At 62.7% G+C, this 16177-nt stretch overlaps 2 protein-coding genes across 2 annotated transcripts; both read left to right on the forward strand.

Annotated features, from left to right (window-relative positions):
* The first annotated feature begins 3231 nt into the window (after window positions 1–3231).
* Window positions 3232–9057, forward strand: LOC114022266 (chemokine-like receptor 1). Its single transcript, XM_043535508.1, has 2 exons — window positions 3232–3362; window positions 7019–9057. The coding sequence occupies exons 1-2, from the start codon at window positions 3327–3329 to the stop codon at window positions 8024–8026; spliced, it is 1044 nt and encodes a 347-aa protein (XP_043391443.1). The 5' UTR covers window positions 3232–3326; the 3' UTR covers window positions 8027–9057.
* Window positions 9058–11130: 2073 nt separating this feature from the next.
* Window positions 11131–15809, forward strand: LOC119564120 (chemokine-like receptor 1). The gene is made up of 2 exons (XM_037882927.2): window positions 11131–11205; window positions 13911–15809. The coding sequence occupies exon 2, from the start codon at window positions 13919–13921 to the stop codon at window positions 14957–14959; it is 1041 nt and encodes a 346-aa protein (XP_037738855.1). The 5' UTR covers window positions 11131–11205; window positions 13911–13918; the 3' UTR covers window positions 14960–15809.
* Window positions 15810–16177: the final 368 nt, after the last annotated feature.

Raw genomic sequence — 16177 nt, forward strand, 5'->3', positions numbered from 1 at the left:
AGGTCCCCAGAGACCAGTGATGGGCAGACCAGGACTCTAGCCACTGCCCCGAAACATCAAGGAGGGCTGATGGCAAAGCCAGGCAGGGGGGTGATCTCCCTCTCGTTCGGGCCCCTAGAGAGCATCTCTGTCACCCCACCTGGCCCCGGTTTGGCCCACCTCTGGACCGTGCCGCCCCGCCCGCACACCGGGTACAGGGGCTTGCCGGGCCGCAAGGCAGGAGCTCCCTGAACGCCGTCCTGTGAGATGAAATTGGCGGCACCGAGCACGTCAGCGCCGCTGGCTCCGAGCAGGCAGGTCATACCTGGCGCCCTGATGCCCCAGCACAGGCCTCCGAAAGGAAGCCGTAGCTATCAGCAGGATCAGCCTCATCGTCTCTACAGCTCGGTATCTCCCGATCACGATCACCGTGAGCAACCTCCCGCCTCGCAGAGTATCACAGGCCCTTTCTCCGGAGCAGCCTTGAGGTTTCTGCTCTGCTCGAGACACGCGAGATAACACCTGATAGACAGATTTCAGGCCCCCAGCCCAGGGAGCTTTTTGCAACTGAGTCTGTCCTAGGCCAGGGCAGCGGGCTTCAGCCTGCACGTAGAGCGCAGGTTCCCCTCACACCCCAGCTCTGTCGGTGCCCCGCAATGCTGACCCACAGCCCCCTGCGAGCCAAGGCCTGGGCTCCCCCTCTACATACAGCTTTAAAGTCTATCGGGCCAGAACCCCAGTTGATGTAAATTCAGTGCTGTTACAGCCAATTGACCCCAGCTGGGGATCTGGCCCTATTGACTTAAATGGAGCTACGGCTGATTGACATCTTTATTAACGATCTGGATGGTGGGATGGATTGCACCCTCAGCAAGTTCATGGCTGGCACTAAACTGGGGGAGAAGTAGATACGCTGGAGGGTTGGGATAGGGTCCAGAGTGACCTAGACAAATGGGAGGATTGGGCCAAAAGAAACCCGATGAGGTTCAACAAGGACAAGTGCAGAGTCCTGCACTTAGGATGGAAGAATCCCATGCACTGCTACAGACTAGGGACCGAATGGCTGGGCAGCAGTTCTGCAGAAAAGGACCTAGGGGTTACAGAGGACGAGAAGCTGGATAGGAGTCAACAGTGTGCCCTTGTTGCCAAGAAGGCCAATGGCATTTTGGGCTGCATTAGTGGGAGCGTTGCCAGCAGATCAAGGGAAGTGATTATTCCCCTCTATTGGTGAGGCCACATCTGGAGTACTGGGTCCAGTTTTGGGCCCCCCACTACAGAAGGGATGTGGACAAATTGGAGAGAGTCCAGCAGAGGGCAACGAAAATGATTAGGGGGCTGGAGCACATGACTTACGAGGGGAGGCTGAGGGACCTGGGCTTATTTCGTCTGCAGAAGAGAAGAGTGAGGGGGGATTTGATAGCAGCCTTAAACTACCTGAGGGGGGTTCCAAAGAGGATGGAGCTCAGCTGTTCTCAGTGTTGGCAGATGACAGAACAAGGAGCAATGGTCCAAAGTTGCAGTGGGGGAGGTCAAGGTTGGAGATTAGGAAACACTATTTCACTAGGAGGGTGGTGAAGCACTGGAATGGGTTCCCTAGGGAGGTGGTGGAATCTCCATCCTTTGAGGTGTTTAAGGCCTGGCTTGACAAAGCCCTGGCTGGGATGATTTAGTTGGGGTTGGTCCTGCTTTGAGCAGGGTGTGGGACTAGATGACCTCCTGAGGTCCCCTCCAAGCCTAATATTCTATGGTTCTATGACCCCAGCTAGGATCTGGCCCCATTGACTCCAATGGAGCTACGGCCGATTGACCCCAGCTGGGGTCTGGCCCTGATTCTGTTCTCCATAAGTGTTTGCCCCTGACGGGCCCCCAGCTCTCAATCTCGGGGTGGGGGCGTGAGCTCCTGGATGCCCTCCAGCAGAGGGGGACTGCTGAAAAACAGGAAACACAGTGTTGAAATGAAAACCCCAGCTCGAGACGTTTGAGAACATGGCCAGATAATTATCTTGCTGAACAAGAACAATCTGCTGCTGAGGCTGCTGCGACTTGGCCTCCCTGCAGCACCCGAGGGGTTAATGCCCTGCTGCTCAAAAGCCAGGAGAATCATTGTTGCCATGGCTGGTGTACATGGCAGCAGCAGGTGGGATTCCTGTGTTGGCACCAGAGGAGCGCTCAGCCCCAGCATTGTGGATAAGAAAGGGCTGATGGGAAATCTAGCTAGACAAGCAACGTGATCTAGTGAGTAAGGACATAGGGCTGGGAGCCAGGACTCCTGGGTTCTCTCCCCAGCTCTACCACGAATCTATTGTGTGACCTTGGCCAAGTCTCCTCCCCTCTTACTGCCTCAGTTTCCCCTTCCAGCCTTTGCCTATTTAGACTGGGCGCTCTCTGGACAGGGACTGTCTGTGCAGCGCCTGGCACAACAGGGTCCTGAGCTCAGACCAGATCTCTCTTACTGTGAAATATACATCGTGAGCTGCTTGCACAGATGGGGAAACCGAAGCGGGGGGCTGGAAGTAATGTGGGCGGTTTCTCACAGGGCGTCTGCGGCAGAGCAGGGAACAGAACCCAGGAGTCCGGAGTCCCAGGCATCTCAGCCACAAGCCCCTGGTGCTATGCGGCCCCAGGAGAGACACAACGACGCAGCATCAATTAAGAAGCTTTATCAAGGAAAATCCAGGCCAAGGCCACAAGGCGCTGCCAGGCCCAGCCATCGCCGTCAGGAGGCACTTGTGTTGCAGTCAGGCCCCTGCTCAGGATCGGGGCCCCACTGCGCCAGGGGCTGCACAGATGCATTGCAGGAGACGATCCCTGCCCCAGAACCAGTTGCACCAGTATAGCCATTATCCCCTATGGGGAGCTAAAGGAGTGGCTCCATTTGCTGGCAGCACTAGTGCAGCTGTTATCCACCCTGCGCCCCAGCCCCTAGAGGGGCATGTTGCTGTCCTTTCCGCCCAGCATCCTGGTTCCTCATCCGTCAGAGACCTCTACACCTGCGGAGGACGTAGGAGAGCCAGGATATCCAGCCCCCCAGGCCCCCATGACCCCTGCCCCCCCCGCCCCCCGTCCAGTCCCCTTCAGGAGACACCAGGCTGGGACTGCCCATGCTGAGCCCTCCCCCCATCCTCCGCACCTGAGATCTCCTGCTCCCAGCCCTGCCTCGTGCTGCTCTCCTGGGGAGGGGACCACGCTCCCCCCCAGAAGGGGCGCATCTAATCACTTCCTGCCAGTGCCCCGGCTTTACCCGACTTCCTACCTTCTGCACAGCCTGCAGAGCCCCAGCGCCAGGATTGCAGACAGCGCTGAGAGGAACAAGCCCTGGTCTATCTCCACCCACAGCTCCCTGGCCCATGGCATCCCCCGTCCCCACCAGGAGCTGGGGGCAGGTAAGTCCAAGCCTTGATTTGACAGAGATTGCAGGGAGCCAGCCATGTAGCAGGGACAGCCATTTACCGGCACCAGAGATGGGGAGAGCCCATGTCCCCATCCCTCCCAGCAGCCGAAACAGAGAGAACCCAGAGACCTGCCCCACTGTCCAGCCAAAGAGGGTCCCCAGTGGAACCCAGAGTCCCACTCCCACTCCCCTCCCAGAACCAGAGGGAGAACCCAAGAGTCCTGGCTCCCAGCCCTCCTCGTGTAACCATTAGACCCCACTCCCCTCCCAGTGCTGGGGATAGAACCCAGGAGTCCTGAGTCCCGGCCCCACCTTTTCTAACACTGGAGTGGGGGTGTGGGTAGAGGGCAGCAGCCAGGACTCCTGGGTCCCTCGCAGCAGGCTGCTACCCCAGCACTGGACACGCCCAGCGGAGTCAGGCCACCAAGCCAGCCTGTGGGTCAGGTGAAGCGCGAGGGCACTGGAGCGCACCTGTAACAAGGGCCTCATCATCAAGTGTGGGGGGGTCTCCAGTGGGGTCCTGCGGGGATCGGGTCGTGCCCTGCGCTAGTTACCGCTGGGATCGGTGTCCGGGAAGGGAACATCAAACCCTCCCAGCTAACGTCAGCAGAAGGCCCAGAAATCGGGAAATTCCGAGGGGGCCGGGGCAGGGACCCAGAGCACGCGGGCAAACGCCGGGCGGTTTAACACGTCCGCACGTCCCCGCCCACGGCGAGGAACCGCAAATGTCAGCCAGGGGCACTCCCCTGGGGGGTAGCGACTCTGGAACAGATCTGGGGTGATGGCAGAGAGTCGGCTGGACTGGGGCTAATGCCGCCCTGGGCAGTCTAAGCAGGGATCTCGAGGAGCAGGGAGGGGATTTTCCCTCTGGAGCTGACCCGGGGGTGACTCTAGGTCCGGTTCTGGGGCACACAGTCAGTCGGGGAGGGGTCAGAGCTGAGCCCCGAGGACGATTTGAGGGTTCGAAGCCCTGCCGCAGAGAGAGTGATGCCAGGAGCTCCACCTCGTGTGCTGAGCCCAGGGCAGGCTCCGGGGCAACGTGATCCCCATCTGTCCGTCCCTACGCGGGGAGCAGAGAGTTGATCAGGGCTGGTCAGTTTTTACCGGGGTGGGGTGGAATTAACCATTGGGACCATGCACCAGGGCCGAGGGGGATTCTCCTTCCCCGGCAGATTTTCAGTTCATACTGGGGGTTTTCCTAAAAGAGCAGCTCTGGGGATGGTTTCGGGGGCGGTCTCTGGCCTGGGCTAACGTCAGGCTAGACGGCCACAGGGACCCCTGCTGGCTGGGGATCTGGCAATGACTAAAATCAGGTGAATACCCACAGGGCAGCTAGAGACTATCCCAGTTGGCTCAGGGGGTGAATGGAGCAAGAGGGGTACTATATAACGGGGTACGGTGGAAGAGCCAGGACTCCTGGGTTCTCTCCCCGGCTTTGGGAGGGAAGTGGGGTCTAGTGGGTTAGAGCGAGGTGTGCTAGGAGCCAGGACTCCTGGGTTCTATCCCTGGATCTGGGAGGAGTGTGGGGTCGAGTGGGTTAGAGCAGCGGGGGATGGGAGCCAGGACTCCTGGGTTCTCTCCCCAGCTCTGGGAGGGGTGTGGAGTCTAGTGGTTAAAGACATGGGGTCTGGGAGCCAGGACTCCTGGGTTCTCTTCCCGGCTCTGGGAGGGGTGTGGGGTCTAGTGGGTTAGAGGCTGGGAGCCAGGACTCCTGGGTTCTCTCCCCAGCTCTGGGAGGGGTGTGGGGTCTAGTGGTTAAAGCCGGGGGATCTGGGAGCCAGGACTCCTGGGTTCTCTCCCCAGCTCTGACTCTCTGTGTGACCTCCAGAGAGTCCTTTCACCTCAGTTTCCTCTAGTACAAGTCGGGATCGATGCTGCTGAAGCTGGTGGGGAGGAAGAGCTGGGACCCCCCCGTAGCCACAGCTCAGGAGGGGCTGAGTGGCTCTCCAAAGGACGGGGCCCTGTAGCACAAACCCAGGGTTGGTACCCCCCCCGGGGGGGGGCTGGCTGTGTGTGGCGCAGCAGGCTGGCGGGGAGGGAACACGAGGTTAGCTCCTGGGAACAGAAATCCCCTGAGACAAGAGGTCCCGGAGCTGTCTGGGGGGGCAGAATAGTAGGGGCTGCGAGTCGGGAGTGAGGGGCTATCACGGAGTGTGGGGGAATCCGGGCCCTGCACCCCTCTTCCTGGGATTCACTGAGACTCTCAGCCAGCCAGTAAAACAGAAGGTTTATTGGACAACAGGAACACAGTCCAAAACAGAGCTTGTGGGTACCCCCAGGACCCCTCAGTCAAGTCCTTCTGGGGGAGCAGGGAGCTTAGACCCCAGCCCTGGGGTTCCCTGCATTCCACCACCCAGCCCCAAACTGAAACTAAACCCACCCCCCCAGCAGGCTCTCATTCCTGGGCAGAGGTGTCACCTCCCCCTCCCCCTCCTGGCTCAGGTGACAGGCTCTCAGGTCTCCCACCCCCAATGAACCCCCCTGCCACATTCCCAGGTCAACACTCCCCCCTCCTCAGGCATTGACAGAGCTCCGCGAGGAGGGGGTTGGGAGAGGAGGGGCTGCGGGACAGGAGTGATGGGCACTGGCAGAGGTGGGGGGGAGACAGCAGGGGCTGCGTATTGGGAGTAGGGTCGCCAAATTTCTAATTGCACAAAACCGAACGCACTAGCCCTGTCCCCTGCCCCACGCCCTCCCCGAGGCTCCGCCCCCCCCCTCGCTCTCACTTTCATTGGGCTGGGGCAGGGGATTGTGCTGCGGGCTCCACCTGGGGGTGTGGGCTCTCGGATGGGGGCGGGGATGAAGGGTTTGGGGTCCAGGAGGGGGCTCTGGGATAGAGGGAGGGAGTGCAGGGTGCGGGCCCAGGGAGGGACTTTGGGTGAGGGAGGAGGTGCGGGTTCCAGCAGGGAGTGCAGGGTGCCAGCCCTGGGAGGGAGTTTGGGTGCAGGAGGGGGCTCAGGGCTGGGGGTGGGGTGCAGGAGGGGGGTGCAGGTTCCAGGAGGGAGTTTGGGTGTGGGCTCCAAGAGGAGGCTCAGGGCTGGGCAGGAGGATGGGGTGCAGGGAGGGGGGAGGGGTGCAAGCTCTGGGTGGGAGTTTGGGTACGGAAGGGGGCTCAGGGCTGGGGGTGGGGTGCGGGTTCCAGGAGGGAGTTAGAGTGCGGGAGGGGGTTCCGATTTGGGGCAGGAGTTCAGGGTGCAGGCTCTGGCCAGGGGGCGCTTACTTCAGGCAGTTCCCAGCCGGCGGCGCAGTGGGGCTAAGCCAGGCTCCACGCTGCTCCCGGAAGAGGCCGCCATGTCCGGCTCATAGGCGCAGGGGCGGCCAGGCAGCTCTGTGCGATGCGCACTGCCCACTCCCACAGGTACCGCCCCCGCAGCTCCCATTGGCCGCGGTTCTCGGCCAATGGGAGCTGCAGAGCCGGCACTCAGGGGCAGGGGCCGCACACGGAGCCTCCCTGGCAGCCCTGGAGCCTGGCTTAGCCCCACCACGCCGCCAACCGGACTTTTAACGGCCCAGTCAGCGGTGCTGACCGGAGCCGCCAGGGTCCCTTTTCGACCAGGCATTACAGTCGAAAACCGGACGCCTGGCAACCCTAGTCGGGACTGAGGGGCACCGGCCAGGCCACGTGCTAAAGCAGTCACCTCCCCCCAGGTTTCCGGCAACGCCACCCCACCCGTGGCCAACATCAGCGCCACACACACCTCCAATGTCCTCAACCAGCTCTCGGTGGCCATCTTCGTGGTCTCCACCCTGCTGGGCCTGGTGGGCAACGGCCTGGTGGTCTGGGTCACCACCTTCCGCATGCGCCGGACGGTCAACTCGATCTGGTTCCTGAGCCTGGCGCTGGCCGACCTGCTCTACTCCCTGCTGCTGCCCTTCTACGCCGCCAAGACCGCCGCGGACAATCAGTGGGCCTTCGGCAACTTCCTCTGCAAAGCCGTCAACTCCCTCCTCTTCCTCAGCATGTTCGCCAGCGTCTTCCAGCTGACGCTCATCTCGGCCGATCGCTGCCTGCTGGTGGCCCGGCCCATCTGGGCCCAGCGGCTCCGCACGCCGCGCTGGGCCTGGGGGGCGGCCGGCGGGGCCTGGCTGCTGGCCGGGGCTTTCTCGGTCCCCTACCTGGTCTTCCGGCGGGTGAGCTGCCAGGCCGAGCGCTGCAGATGCGTCAACAATTTCGGGGAGGGGGCGACGGGGGTGGCGCGGAAGCAGGCCCTGATCGCGGTGCGGTTCGTGGCCGGCTTCCTGGCGCCGCTGCTGGTCATCACGGCCTGCCACGCGGTCGTGGTGCTGCGGGCCGGGCACCGGGGCCGCCGGCCCGGCCGCACGGCCAAGGTGGTGGCTGCTGTGGTGCTGAGCTTCTTCCTCTGCTGGCTGCCCTACCACGTCTTCAACTTCCTGCACGGCTCGCCGCGCAACCGGGCGGCCATCCGGGTGGGCGCCTCCCTGGCCTTCAGCCTCACCTGCCTGGGCTGCTTCCTCAACCCCCTGCTCTACGCCTTCCTGGGCCGCCGCTTCCAGGAGGGGCTGCGGGGCAGCAGCCGCGCCCGCTGGCTGGAGGCCGCCCTGGCCGAGGACTCGCTGGGCTGCGGCCGCGGGCGCCAGCGCAACCGCTCGCTGGGCTCCACCACCTCCTCCGAACTGCGGGTGCCGCAGCCGTGACGGGGCGGGGCGCGGGGGCCAGGGCCCCGGGGGGCGGGGGAGCGGGGGGCAGCTGTGGGAGGGCTCCGAGCAAGACGTGCTGGGAGCAGTGCATGCTGGGAGCCCTGGGCCGCGCCGGAGCAGTGCATGCTGGGAGGCCGTGGGCCGTGCCGGAGCAGTGCATGCTGGGAGCCCAGGGTTGTGCCGGAGCAGTGCATGCTGGGAGGCCGTGGGCCGCGCCGGAGCAGGGCATGCTGGGAGCCCTGGGCCGCACCAGAGCAGTGCATGCTGGGAGCCCTGGGCCGTGCCGGAGCAGTGCATGCTGGGAGGCCGTGGGCCGCGCCGGAGCAGTGCATGCTGGGAGGCCGTGGGCCGCGCCAGAGCAGTGCATGCTGGGAACTCTTTCCCTCATTGGCCACACCGGAGCAATAACGGGCCACGCCCCTTTCCCACGCTGCAGGAACTCGGTGGTGCTCACTGGCCGCCGCCCCCACAGGGTGGGCGGGGCTGTTACAAGGCTGTGGCCCTGGCAGTTGCCGTGGATACCACCCCCTGGCCACCATTTTGGGGCCTGATTTTCAGACGGCGGCGGAGTGATTCCTAAAGCCAGGCTCTCTTTATACGGGCGGCTCAGATCTACTTTTGTGACGTCGACCACCCCATTGGTTGGTGTATCCTTCCACCGATTAAGGCAGTCCGTCCCAAAAAAAAGAACTCTGGAAATCCAGCCCCCTTTATACAGGAGCCGGCTCTACTTTCAAGGGACACCAACTGAGCATCCTTCCGCCACCAAAGGAGTCCCTCAAAACATAGGTCTCAAAACTGGACTCTTTTTATACAGGAGCCGGATCTACTTTCAGTATATGCTGATTGTGTATCCTTCTGCCAAAAAAAAATAGTCCCTCAAAAAAAAATAGCGGAAAACCAGGCCCTTTCCGTACAGAAGCCCTGTGACGTTCCTCCATAACTTGTGCGTGTGTCCTTCCGCCAAACAATAAAAGGTAAAATAGCCCCTTAAAAATCTTAAAATAAAGCTCCATCTTACGCAGGTACCGGGACTACTTCCTTTGTCATCGTCTCGCGCTCTGTTTTGTGGCCTTCCACCACAAAATATAGTCCCTGAAACACACATGGGAAAGCTGCGCCCTTTAAATACAAGGGCTGGGCCTTATTACGCCCCCCCGTCTGTCTTCTTCCACTCAAAAGAAGTAGTCCGCCCCACAAGTAGAGGGCGTCTCCTTGTCTCCTTTGTATCCTGTCCCAGACAGATGAACGCCAGCAAAAATAGCCCCTCCAATAAGCATCCTGAGAGGCATGCTCTGTGATACGGGCCAGAACTCCCCCGCCCTCCCCCTGAGCTTTGTATCCTTCCGCCGTCCCGGCAATAGCCTCTCCCAAGAAACGGTGAAAAAAGCTGCCAAAGTGGCTTGGGCTTCTCTGAAAGACCAAAGGCGGAGGGTGTGACTTTAGCCCCGGGGGGGCCGCGCCTGGAGGGAACAGCCAGTGGGGTAGAGCTCTGCAAGCCCCGCCCCTGGGCGGAGTCATGCCACTTAGTGGGCAGGGCTTGGTAAGCCCCTCCCATGGGCGGCGCCATGTCTTTTAGTGGGTGGGGCTGTGGCTCTGGCGCTCCCAGTGGCCACCTGGGGTGTTTGTTACAGAGAAAAGAACGGGTGAGACTTGTCCACGGCCACATGGTGAATCAGTGAGACAGCTGGGAATTGAACCCAGGAGTCCTGGTTCCCTGCCTCCCTGCTCTAACCACTAGACCCCACTCCCCTCACAGAATTGAGGATAGAACCCAGGCATCCTGGCTCCCAGCGCCCTACTCTCACCCACTAGACCCCACTCTCCTCCCAGAGCCGGGGAGAGAACCCAGGTATCCTGGCTGCCAGCCTGCCACTGCTCTAACCCACTAGACCCCACTTCCCTCACAGAGCAGGGGGAGAACCCAGGTATCCTGGCTGCCAGCCCTGCTGCTCTAACCCACTAGACCCCACTCCCCTCCCAAAGCCGGGGAGAGAACCCAGGAGTCCTGGCTCCCAGCCCACCTCGCTCTCACCCCCTAGACCCTACTCCCCGCCCAGGGCTGGCAAAGGGAGCCAGGGGTCTCTTTCCCCGGGCATGGCAGGCGGGCGGGGCTCCAGCCTGGCTCGCAGCGGGAGGAAGACGATACCTCCGGTTCCAGATCTGGAAAGGGGAAGCCGAGGCCCCTACTCTGGGGCCAGGGGAGTTTTCCACCAGAGGATGAAGCAACCTGGCTTCCCATCCCACCGGTCGGGGAGGAAGCGAAAGCCCAGGGCAGAGGTGGGCGAGGGGTGGCAGAGCACCCACCGGCAGCCCCACTGATCAGCCCCTCCCCGCCCCTCCCAGGCCAGCACCTCCCACCCACCGTGATCACCTGGGAGGGGAGGGAGAGGAGCGGGGGCAGGAAGAGGTGGGGGAGGGGGTGGAATAGGGCAGGGGTGGGGGCTTGGGGGAAGGGGTGGACTGGGAGCACAGCGGGGGTGGGAAGAGATGGGGTGGGGGGAAGGGGTGCAGTGGGGGCAGGGTCTGGGGCAGACCAGGGGTGAGAAGAGGTGGGGTGTGGGGTTGGGGGAAGGGGTGGAGTGGGGCGGGGCCTGGGGCAGAGCGGGGGGCGAGCCCCCCCCGTGGATGGCTGGGCCCTGACGAGACGCCCACCAAAGGCGACACCCCAGCCAAGACCAGCCCAGCACCCTAAGGCCTTGCCATGCAAGGGGGAGCAGAGCATGCTGGGAACTCTTGCCCCCCCCATTGGCCATGGTGCAGCCGTGCATGCTGGGAGCTGCCTGACACCTGGCTTGGCTGCTCTGAAGCAGTGCATTGTGGGAATCCTCCCCCTCCCCAGTTGCTCACACCTGGCTCCTCAGTGAGCCCTGCCCCGTGTCTCTGCCGGCTCCTCCCGGACACCTGGGTTCTCCCCTGCCGGCCCTGCCACGACCCCACCGCTCCCGCCCCGACAGCCCCCCGCCCCGGCCCCCACGCTGGCCGCAACAGGTGGTGGCCCCCCCACCCCACCCCCCAGCCCACTTCTCCTTTTCAGCGCATGGCTGCCCCAGCGTCCGCTCTGGCTGGGGCCCAGCCCGGGGGGGTGGGGGGCGGTCTGGCAGCCGCCGGGTTCCCGGAAAATAAGCTCCGGGCCAGACACAAGCGGACGGGGCCGGCGGGCGCTGCCTCCCCAGGTAACGGGGTGGGGGGCCCCACCCAGCCCCTGTGGCGGCCGGCCCGGGAACACGGGCAGGGGCCGGCGGGGGGGTAATAGTCTATCTCTGTGCGTGCGGGGGGGTGCACACGTTGTGTGTCAGCTGTGTGTGCGTTATAACCATCGCTCTGGGTGTGTGTCTGCCGTGACGGTGTGCGCGTTAAAACCATCGCTCTGCGTTTGTGTGCACACGTTGTGTGTCGGTTGTCGCTGTGTGTGTGCGTTATAACACTCCAGGTCTGTGCGTGCACACGTTGTGTGTCGGTTGTGGCTGTGTGTGCGTTATAACACTCCAGGTCTGTGTGTGCACACGTTGTGTGTCGGTTGTGGCTGTGTGTGCGTTATAACACTCCAGGTCTGTGCGTGCACACGTTGTGTGTCGGTTGTGGCTGTGTGTGCGTTATAACACTCCAGGTCTGTGTGTGCACACGTTGTGTGTCGGTTGTGGCTGTGTGTGTTATAACACTGGGTCTGTGCGTGCACACGTTGTGTGTCGGTTGTGGCTGTGTGTGCGTTATAACACTCCAGGTCTGTGCGTGCACACGTTGTGTGTCGGTTGTGGCTGTGTGTGCGTTATAACACTCCAGGTCTGTGCGTGCACACGTTGTGTGTCGGTTGTGGCTGTGTGTGCGTTATAACACTCCAGGTCTGTGTGTGCACACGTTGTGTGTCGGTTGTGGCTGTGTGTGCGTTATAACACTCCAGGTCTGTGCGTGCACACGTTGTGTGTCGGTTGTGGCTGTGTGTGTTATAACACTGGGTCTGTGCGTGCACACGTTGTGTGTCGGTTGTGGCTGTGTGTGCATTATAACACTCCAGGTCTGTGCGTGCACACGTTGTGTGTCGGTTGTGGCTGTGTGTGCGTTATAACACTCCAGGTCTGTGCGTGCACACGTGTGTCGGTTGTGGCTGTGTGTGTGTTATAACACTGGGTCCGTGCGTGCACACGTTGTGTGTCGGTTGTGGCTGTGTGTGCGTTATAACACTCCAGGTCTGTGCGTGCACACGTTGTGTGTCGGTTGTGGCTGTGTGTGCGTTATAACACTCCAGGTCTGTGTGTGCACACGTTGTGTGTCGGTTGTGGCTGTGTGTGTTATAACACTGGGTCTGTGCGTGCACACGTTGTGTGTCGGTTGTGGCTGTGTGTGCGTTATAACACTCCAGGTCTGTGCGTGCACACGTTGTGTGTCGGTTGTGGCTGTGTGTGCGTTATAACACTCCAGGTCTGTGCGTGCACACGTTGTGTGTCGGTTGTGGCTGTGTGTGCGTTATAACACTCCAGGTCTGTGTGTGCACACGTTGTGTGTCGGTTGTGGCTGTGTGTGTTATAACACTGGGTCTGTGCGTGCACACGTTGTGTGTCGGTTGTGGCTGTGTGTGCGTTATAACACTCCAGGTCTGTGCGTGCACACGTTGTGTGTCGGTTGTGGCTGTGTGTGTGCGTTATAACACTCCAGGTCTGCGTGTGCACACGCTGTGTGTCCGTTGTGGCTGTGTGTGTGTTATAACACTCCAGGTCTGTGTGTGCACACGTTGTGTGTCGGTTGTGACATGGCATGTGAATTATAACACCCTAGCTCCGTGCGTGTGCGTCTGCCATGCGGCCGGACCTGGGCTGCCCCATCGGGGTCAGACCGGCCCAGGCCAGGCAGCAGGCGAGCCAGGGGCTGCCGGGGGGGAAGGTGCCCCCAACTCGTCGCTCGTTTTCAGCACCGGCGAGAGCGAAGCGAGGGTGTGTCCCTCTGTCGCGCAGTGTAGACAGACCGGGGGGGGGGGGGGATCTGTGGCTCTGTTGTGCTGTTCTGGGGGGTCTAAGGCTCTGTTGTGCCGTTCTGGGGGGGTCAGAGGATGCTCCATGTGCGAGCTGGGAGGGGGCTGTGGGGGAGGGGGGGGCTGAGATTTGTCTTGGCTGTTCTGTGCCGGTGGTTGGGCTCTGGTAGCTTTTGGGGCGTGGCCCTGGCCGTGTTCTGGATAAGTGGGAGGGCTGGGTCTGCCCTGCATAGAACCCAGGAGTCCTGGCTCCCAGCCCCCACTCCTCTCTCAGAGCCAGGGGGAGAACCCAGGCGTCCTAGAAGCCGTGCACAGGGTTATTTCCCCCTTTTTCCTGGTTGAGAGGCACCACTGCCCCCGACGGCAGGGGGGGGGGGGGAGAGCAGCGATGAAAACCAGGTGCGGAAGTTGGCCTCTGTCCGCCCACAGTCCGGGACACTGGGCAAGGAGCCAGATGTACCCCTCCCTACCCCCCAGGCTGCCAGGGAGCGATCGTGCCCCCCCGTAGCTCCACCGCTCCCGGGGCCCTTAGCTGGGAGCCCAGAGACGAACAAAGGGCTCAGCCCCGCAGCACCTGGGGAAGACCCGGGTTGCGCCTGGCCATGCAAATAAACCCAGCCCCACCTCCACAGAGGGTTGCTGTGAACCCTTCCCTGGCTAGGGGGTGCCGCCCCCAGGGCAGGGACTGGCTGGCTCAGTGGGGCAGGGAACGGGACACGGGACCTTTCCCCTCTAGGGGGCACTAGCCCCGATCCGGCCCTAGGGTGGGAGACTGGCTGACTCAGTGGGGCATGGAATAGGACATGGGGCCTTTCTCCTCTCGGGGGCACCGGTGCTGGTCCGGCCCCAGGGCGGGGGACTGTCAGGCTCCGGGAACAGGCCTCCCCTCACTCTCAGCGTCTCTCTCTGTCTCAGGTCCTGGCATGGAGGCCAACGTCTCCAGTCTCTGGCTGACCAGCCCTGGTCCTTCCCCTGTCAAGGCCAAGGCTGACCTGGGCGCCGTCATGGACCGAGTCCAGGTCATCTTCTACACCGTGGTCTGTGTGGGGGGCTCGCTGGGCAACGGGCTGGTGATCTGGCTCACCGCCCGCCAGGCCGGCCGCTCCGTCAACTGCGTCTGGTTCCTCAACCTGGCGGTGGCCGACTTCATCTTCTCGGTCACCCGGGTGGTGCCCCTGGCGAAGAACGCCTTCTACCGTGGGCACTGGCCCTTCGGCGTCTTCCTGTGCCGGGCCACCAGCTTCACCAAATACCTCAACATGTTCTGCAGCCTCTTCCTCTTAGCGGCCATCAGCCTGGACCGCCTGGCGGCCGTGGCCTTCCCGGTGTGGTCCAGGAACCGCCGGGGGCCCCGCCTGGCGTGGGCGGCAGCTGCTGGGGCCTGGGGGGCGGCCGCCGCGGCCAGCCTGCCCTTCTACCTCTACCGCAACCTGGTGCCGGAGGGGAAGGCCAGTGGCCTCAAGTGCTCCTTGACGCTGGGAGAAGGGCCTAAGCTGACGCTGTATCTCCTCCGGCTGCTCTGCGGCTTCCTGGCCCCCTTCGCCATCATCCTGGCCTGCTACGGGGCCCTGGGGGCCATGCTGAGGGGGCGCTCAGCCACCGTCCGCTCCAGGAAGCCCTTCAAGGTCATGGCGGCCATCGTGGTGACCTTCTTCCTCTGCTGGGCCCCCTACCACCTCTTCCTCCTCCTCAAGCTGGCAGGCGTCAAGGGCCAGGCCATGGCCGTGGGGCTGCCGCTGGCCTCCTCCCTGGCCTATCTCAACAGCTGCGCCAACCCCGTCCTCTACTTCTTCATGGGGCTGGACTTCCGCCGGGCGCTGGGCCGCACCACCTTGGCCGGGGCCTTCCGCCGGGCCCTGCTGGAGGACGCGGGCTACTCCGCCAGGTCCCACAGCCAGAGGAAGCAGGCAGCCTCCTCCGTGGACGGGCTGGCCCAGAGCTCGGTGGCCCCCAACCTGGCTTGAGAGACCCCGAACTTATCCAGGACAGGGAGCAGGGCCTGTGGGGCCGAGGGAGGCAGGGAGTGAGTGAGGGGAGTGCCCCTGGCATGGACGGCAGTGGCGAAGAGAGCAGCCCAAAGGCAGATGCCAAAGAAGCCCCGCAGCCATCCCACCGTAGACACCAATGTGCTTCTTCCTGACCAGAGACCTGTGGGTGTCCCCAGAGCGGGGACAGCAGCAAAGAGGGCTACACACAGCCCTACACACACACACACACCCACACACACACACTCACAGCACCCCCGCCCACAGCCTTTATCCATCCCACTACCCCCACCAACGTGAGTGCCGCCGTCCTTGAACCAGACTCCTCCATCCACCCCCAAAGCACTTGGAGGAAGAGCTCCACAAACACAGCCTCTGCCCACCCCCAACACACACATGTGCACACAGCCCCTCCCGCACCCAGCCATGAGGTATCCCACCGGCCCCACCAATGTGCTTCCCTGTCCTGGAGAGACTTGCCTGTGGGTCTGCAGAACAAACAGCAGCTTGGATAGCGGCGAAGAGCCCACTGCCTGCCCAGAGCTCGACCCTCCCTTCCCACCCCCCACTGCTCCCTGCACACACACACACACAGATCCACCCCATCCATACCCCCTCCCCCACCACTGTGCCTGATTCTCTTATGGCCTGGCCCCTCTTACATCCCTCCAGGGCGGGAGGCCACCAAGCCCTGCCCTGTTGGAGACGGGGGCCCCAGTCAGGCCAGGAGGCCAGGTGGTCCCAGTGGCAGCTTGGTCTGAGTCCCCACAAACTCATGCCATGGATCGTCCCATTAAACAGCTTCTCCTTGAACGTCTCTGGCCTGTTCGCTGCACATGAGCCCAGCCCCGACATGGGGGAGGGAGCCTGGCACCCAGTGCCCCCCAGCGCAGGCCTGGGAGACAAAGGGCTCCTTGTGACGAGGTGCTGTCGGCACAGGAGAGGTTGTGGTTACAGTGGGGGTGAGGAGGCTGGGAGCCAGGACTCCTGGGTTCGCTCCTCAGCTTTGGGAGGCCCCGCCAATCCTTGTGTGCCTGAGACATCCACAGTCTGGGGGTCAGAGCTGCCAGCCACAAACCTCCCAGTCTATCACCTGCCTACTTGCTGCTTTGTGATCCACCCGGGGCACCAGCAGAGCTGTGGGGCTGGGGGGGGGGGGCGGGAAGGAAGCCCAGGGGGCTGGGGGTCAGGAGTGAG

The sequence above is a fragment of the Chelonia mydas genome, chromosome 24 (assembly GCF_015237465.2).
Source record: "Chelonia mydas isolate rCheMyd1 chromosome 24, rCheMyd1.pri.v2, whole genome shotgun sequence".
Classification (NCBI taxonomy): Eukaryota; Metazoa; Chordata; order Testudines; family Cheloniidae; genus Chelonia; species Chelonia mydas.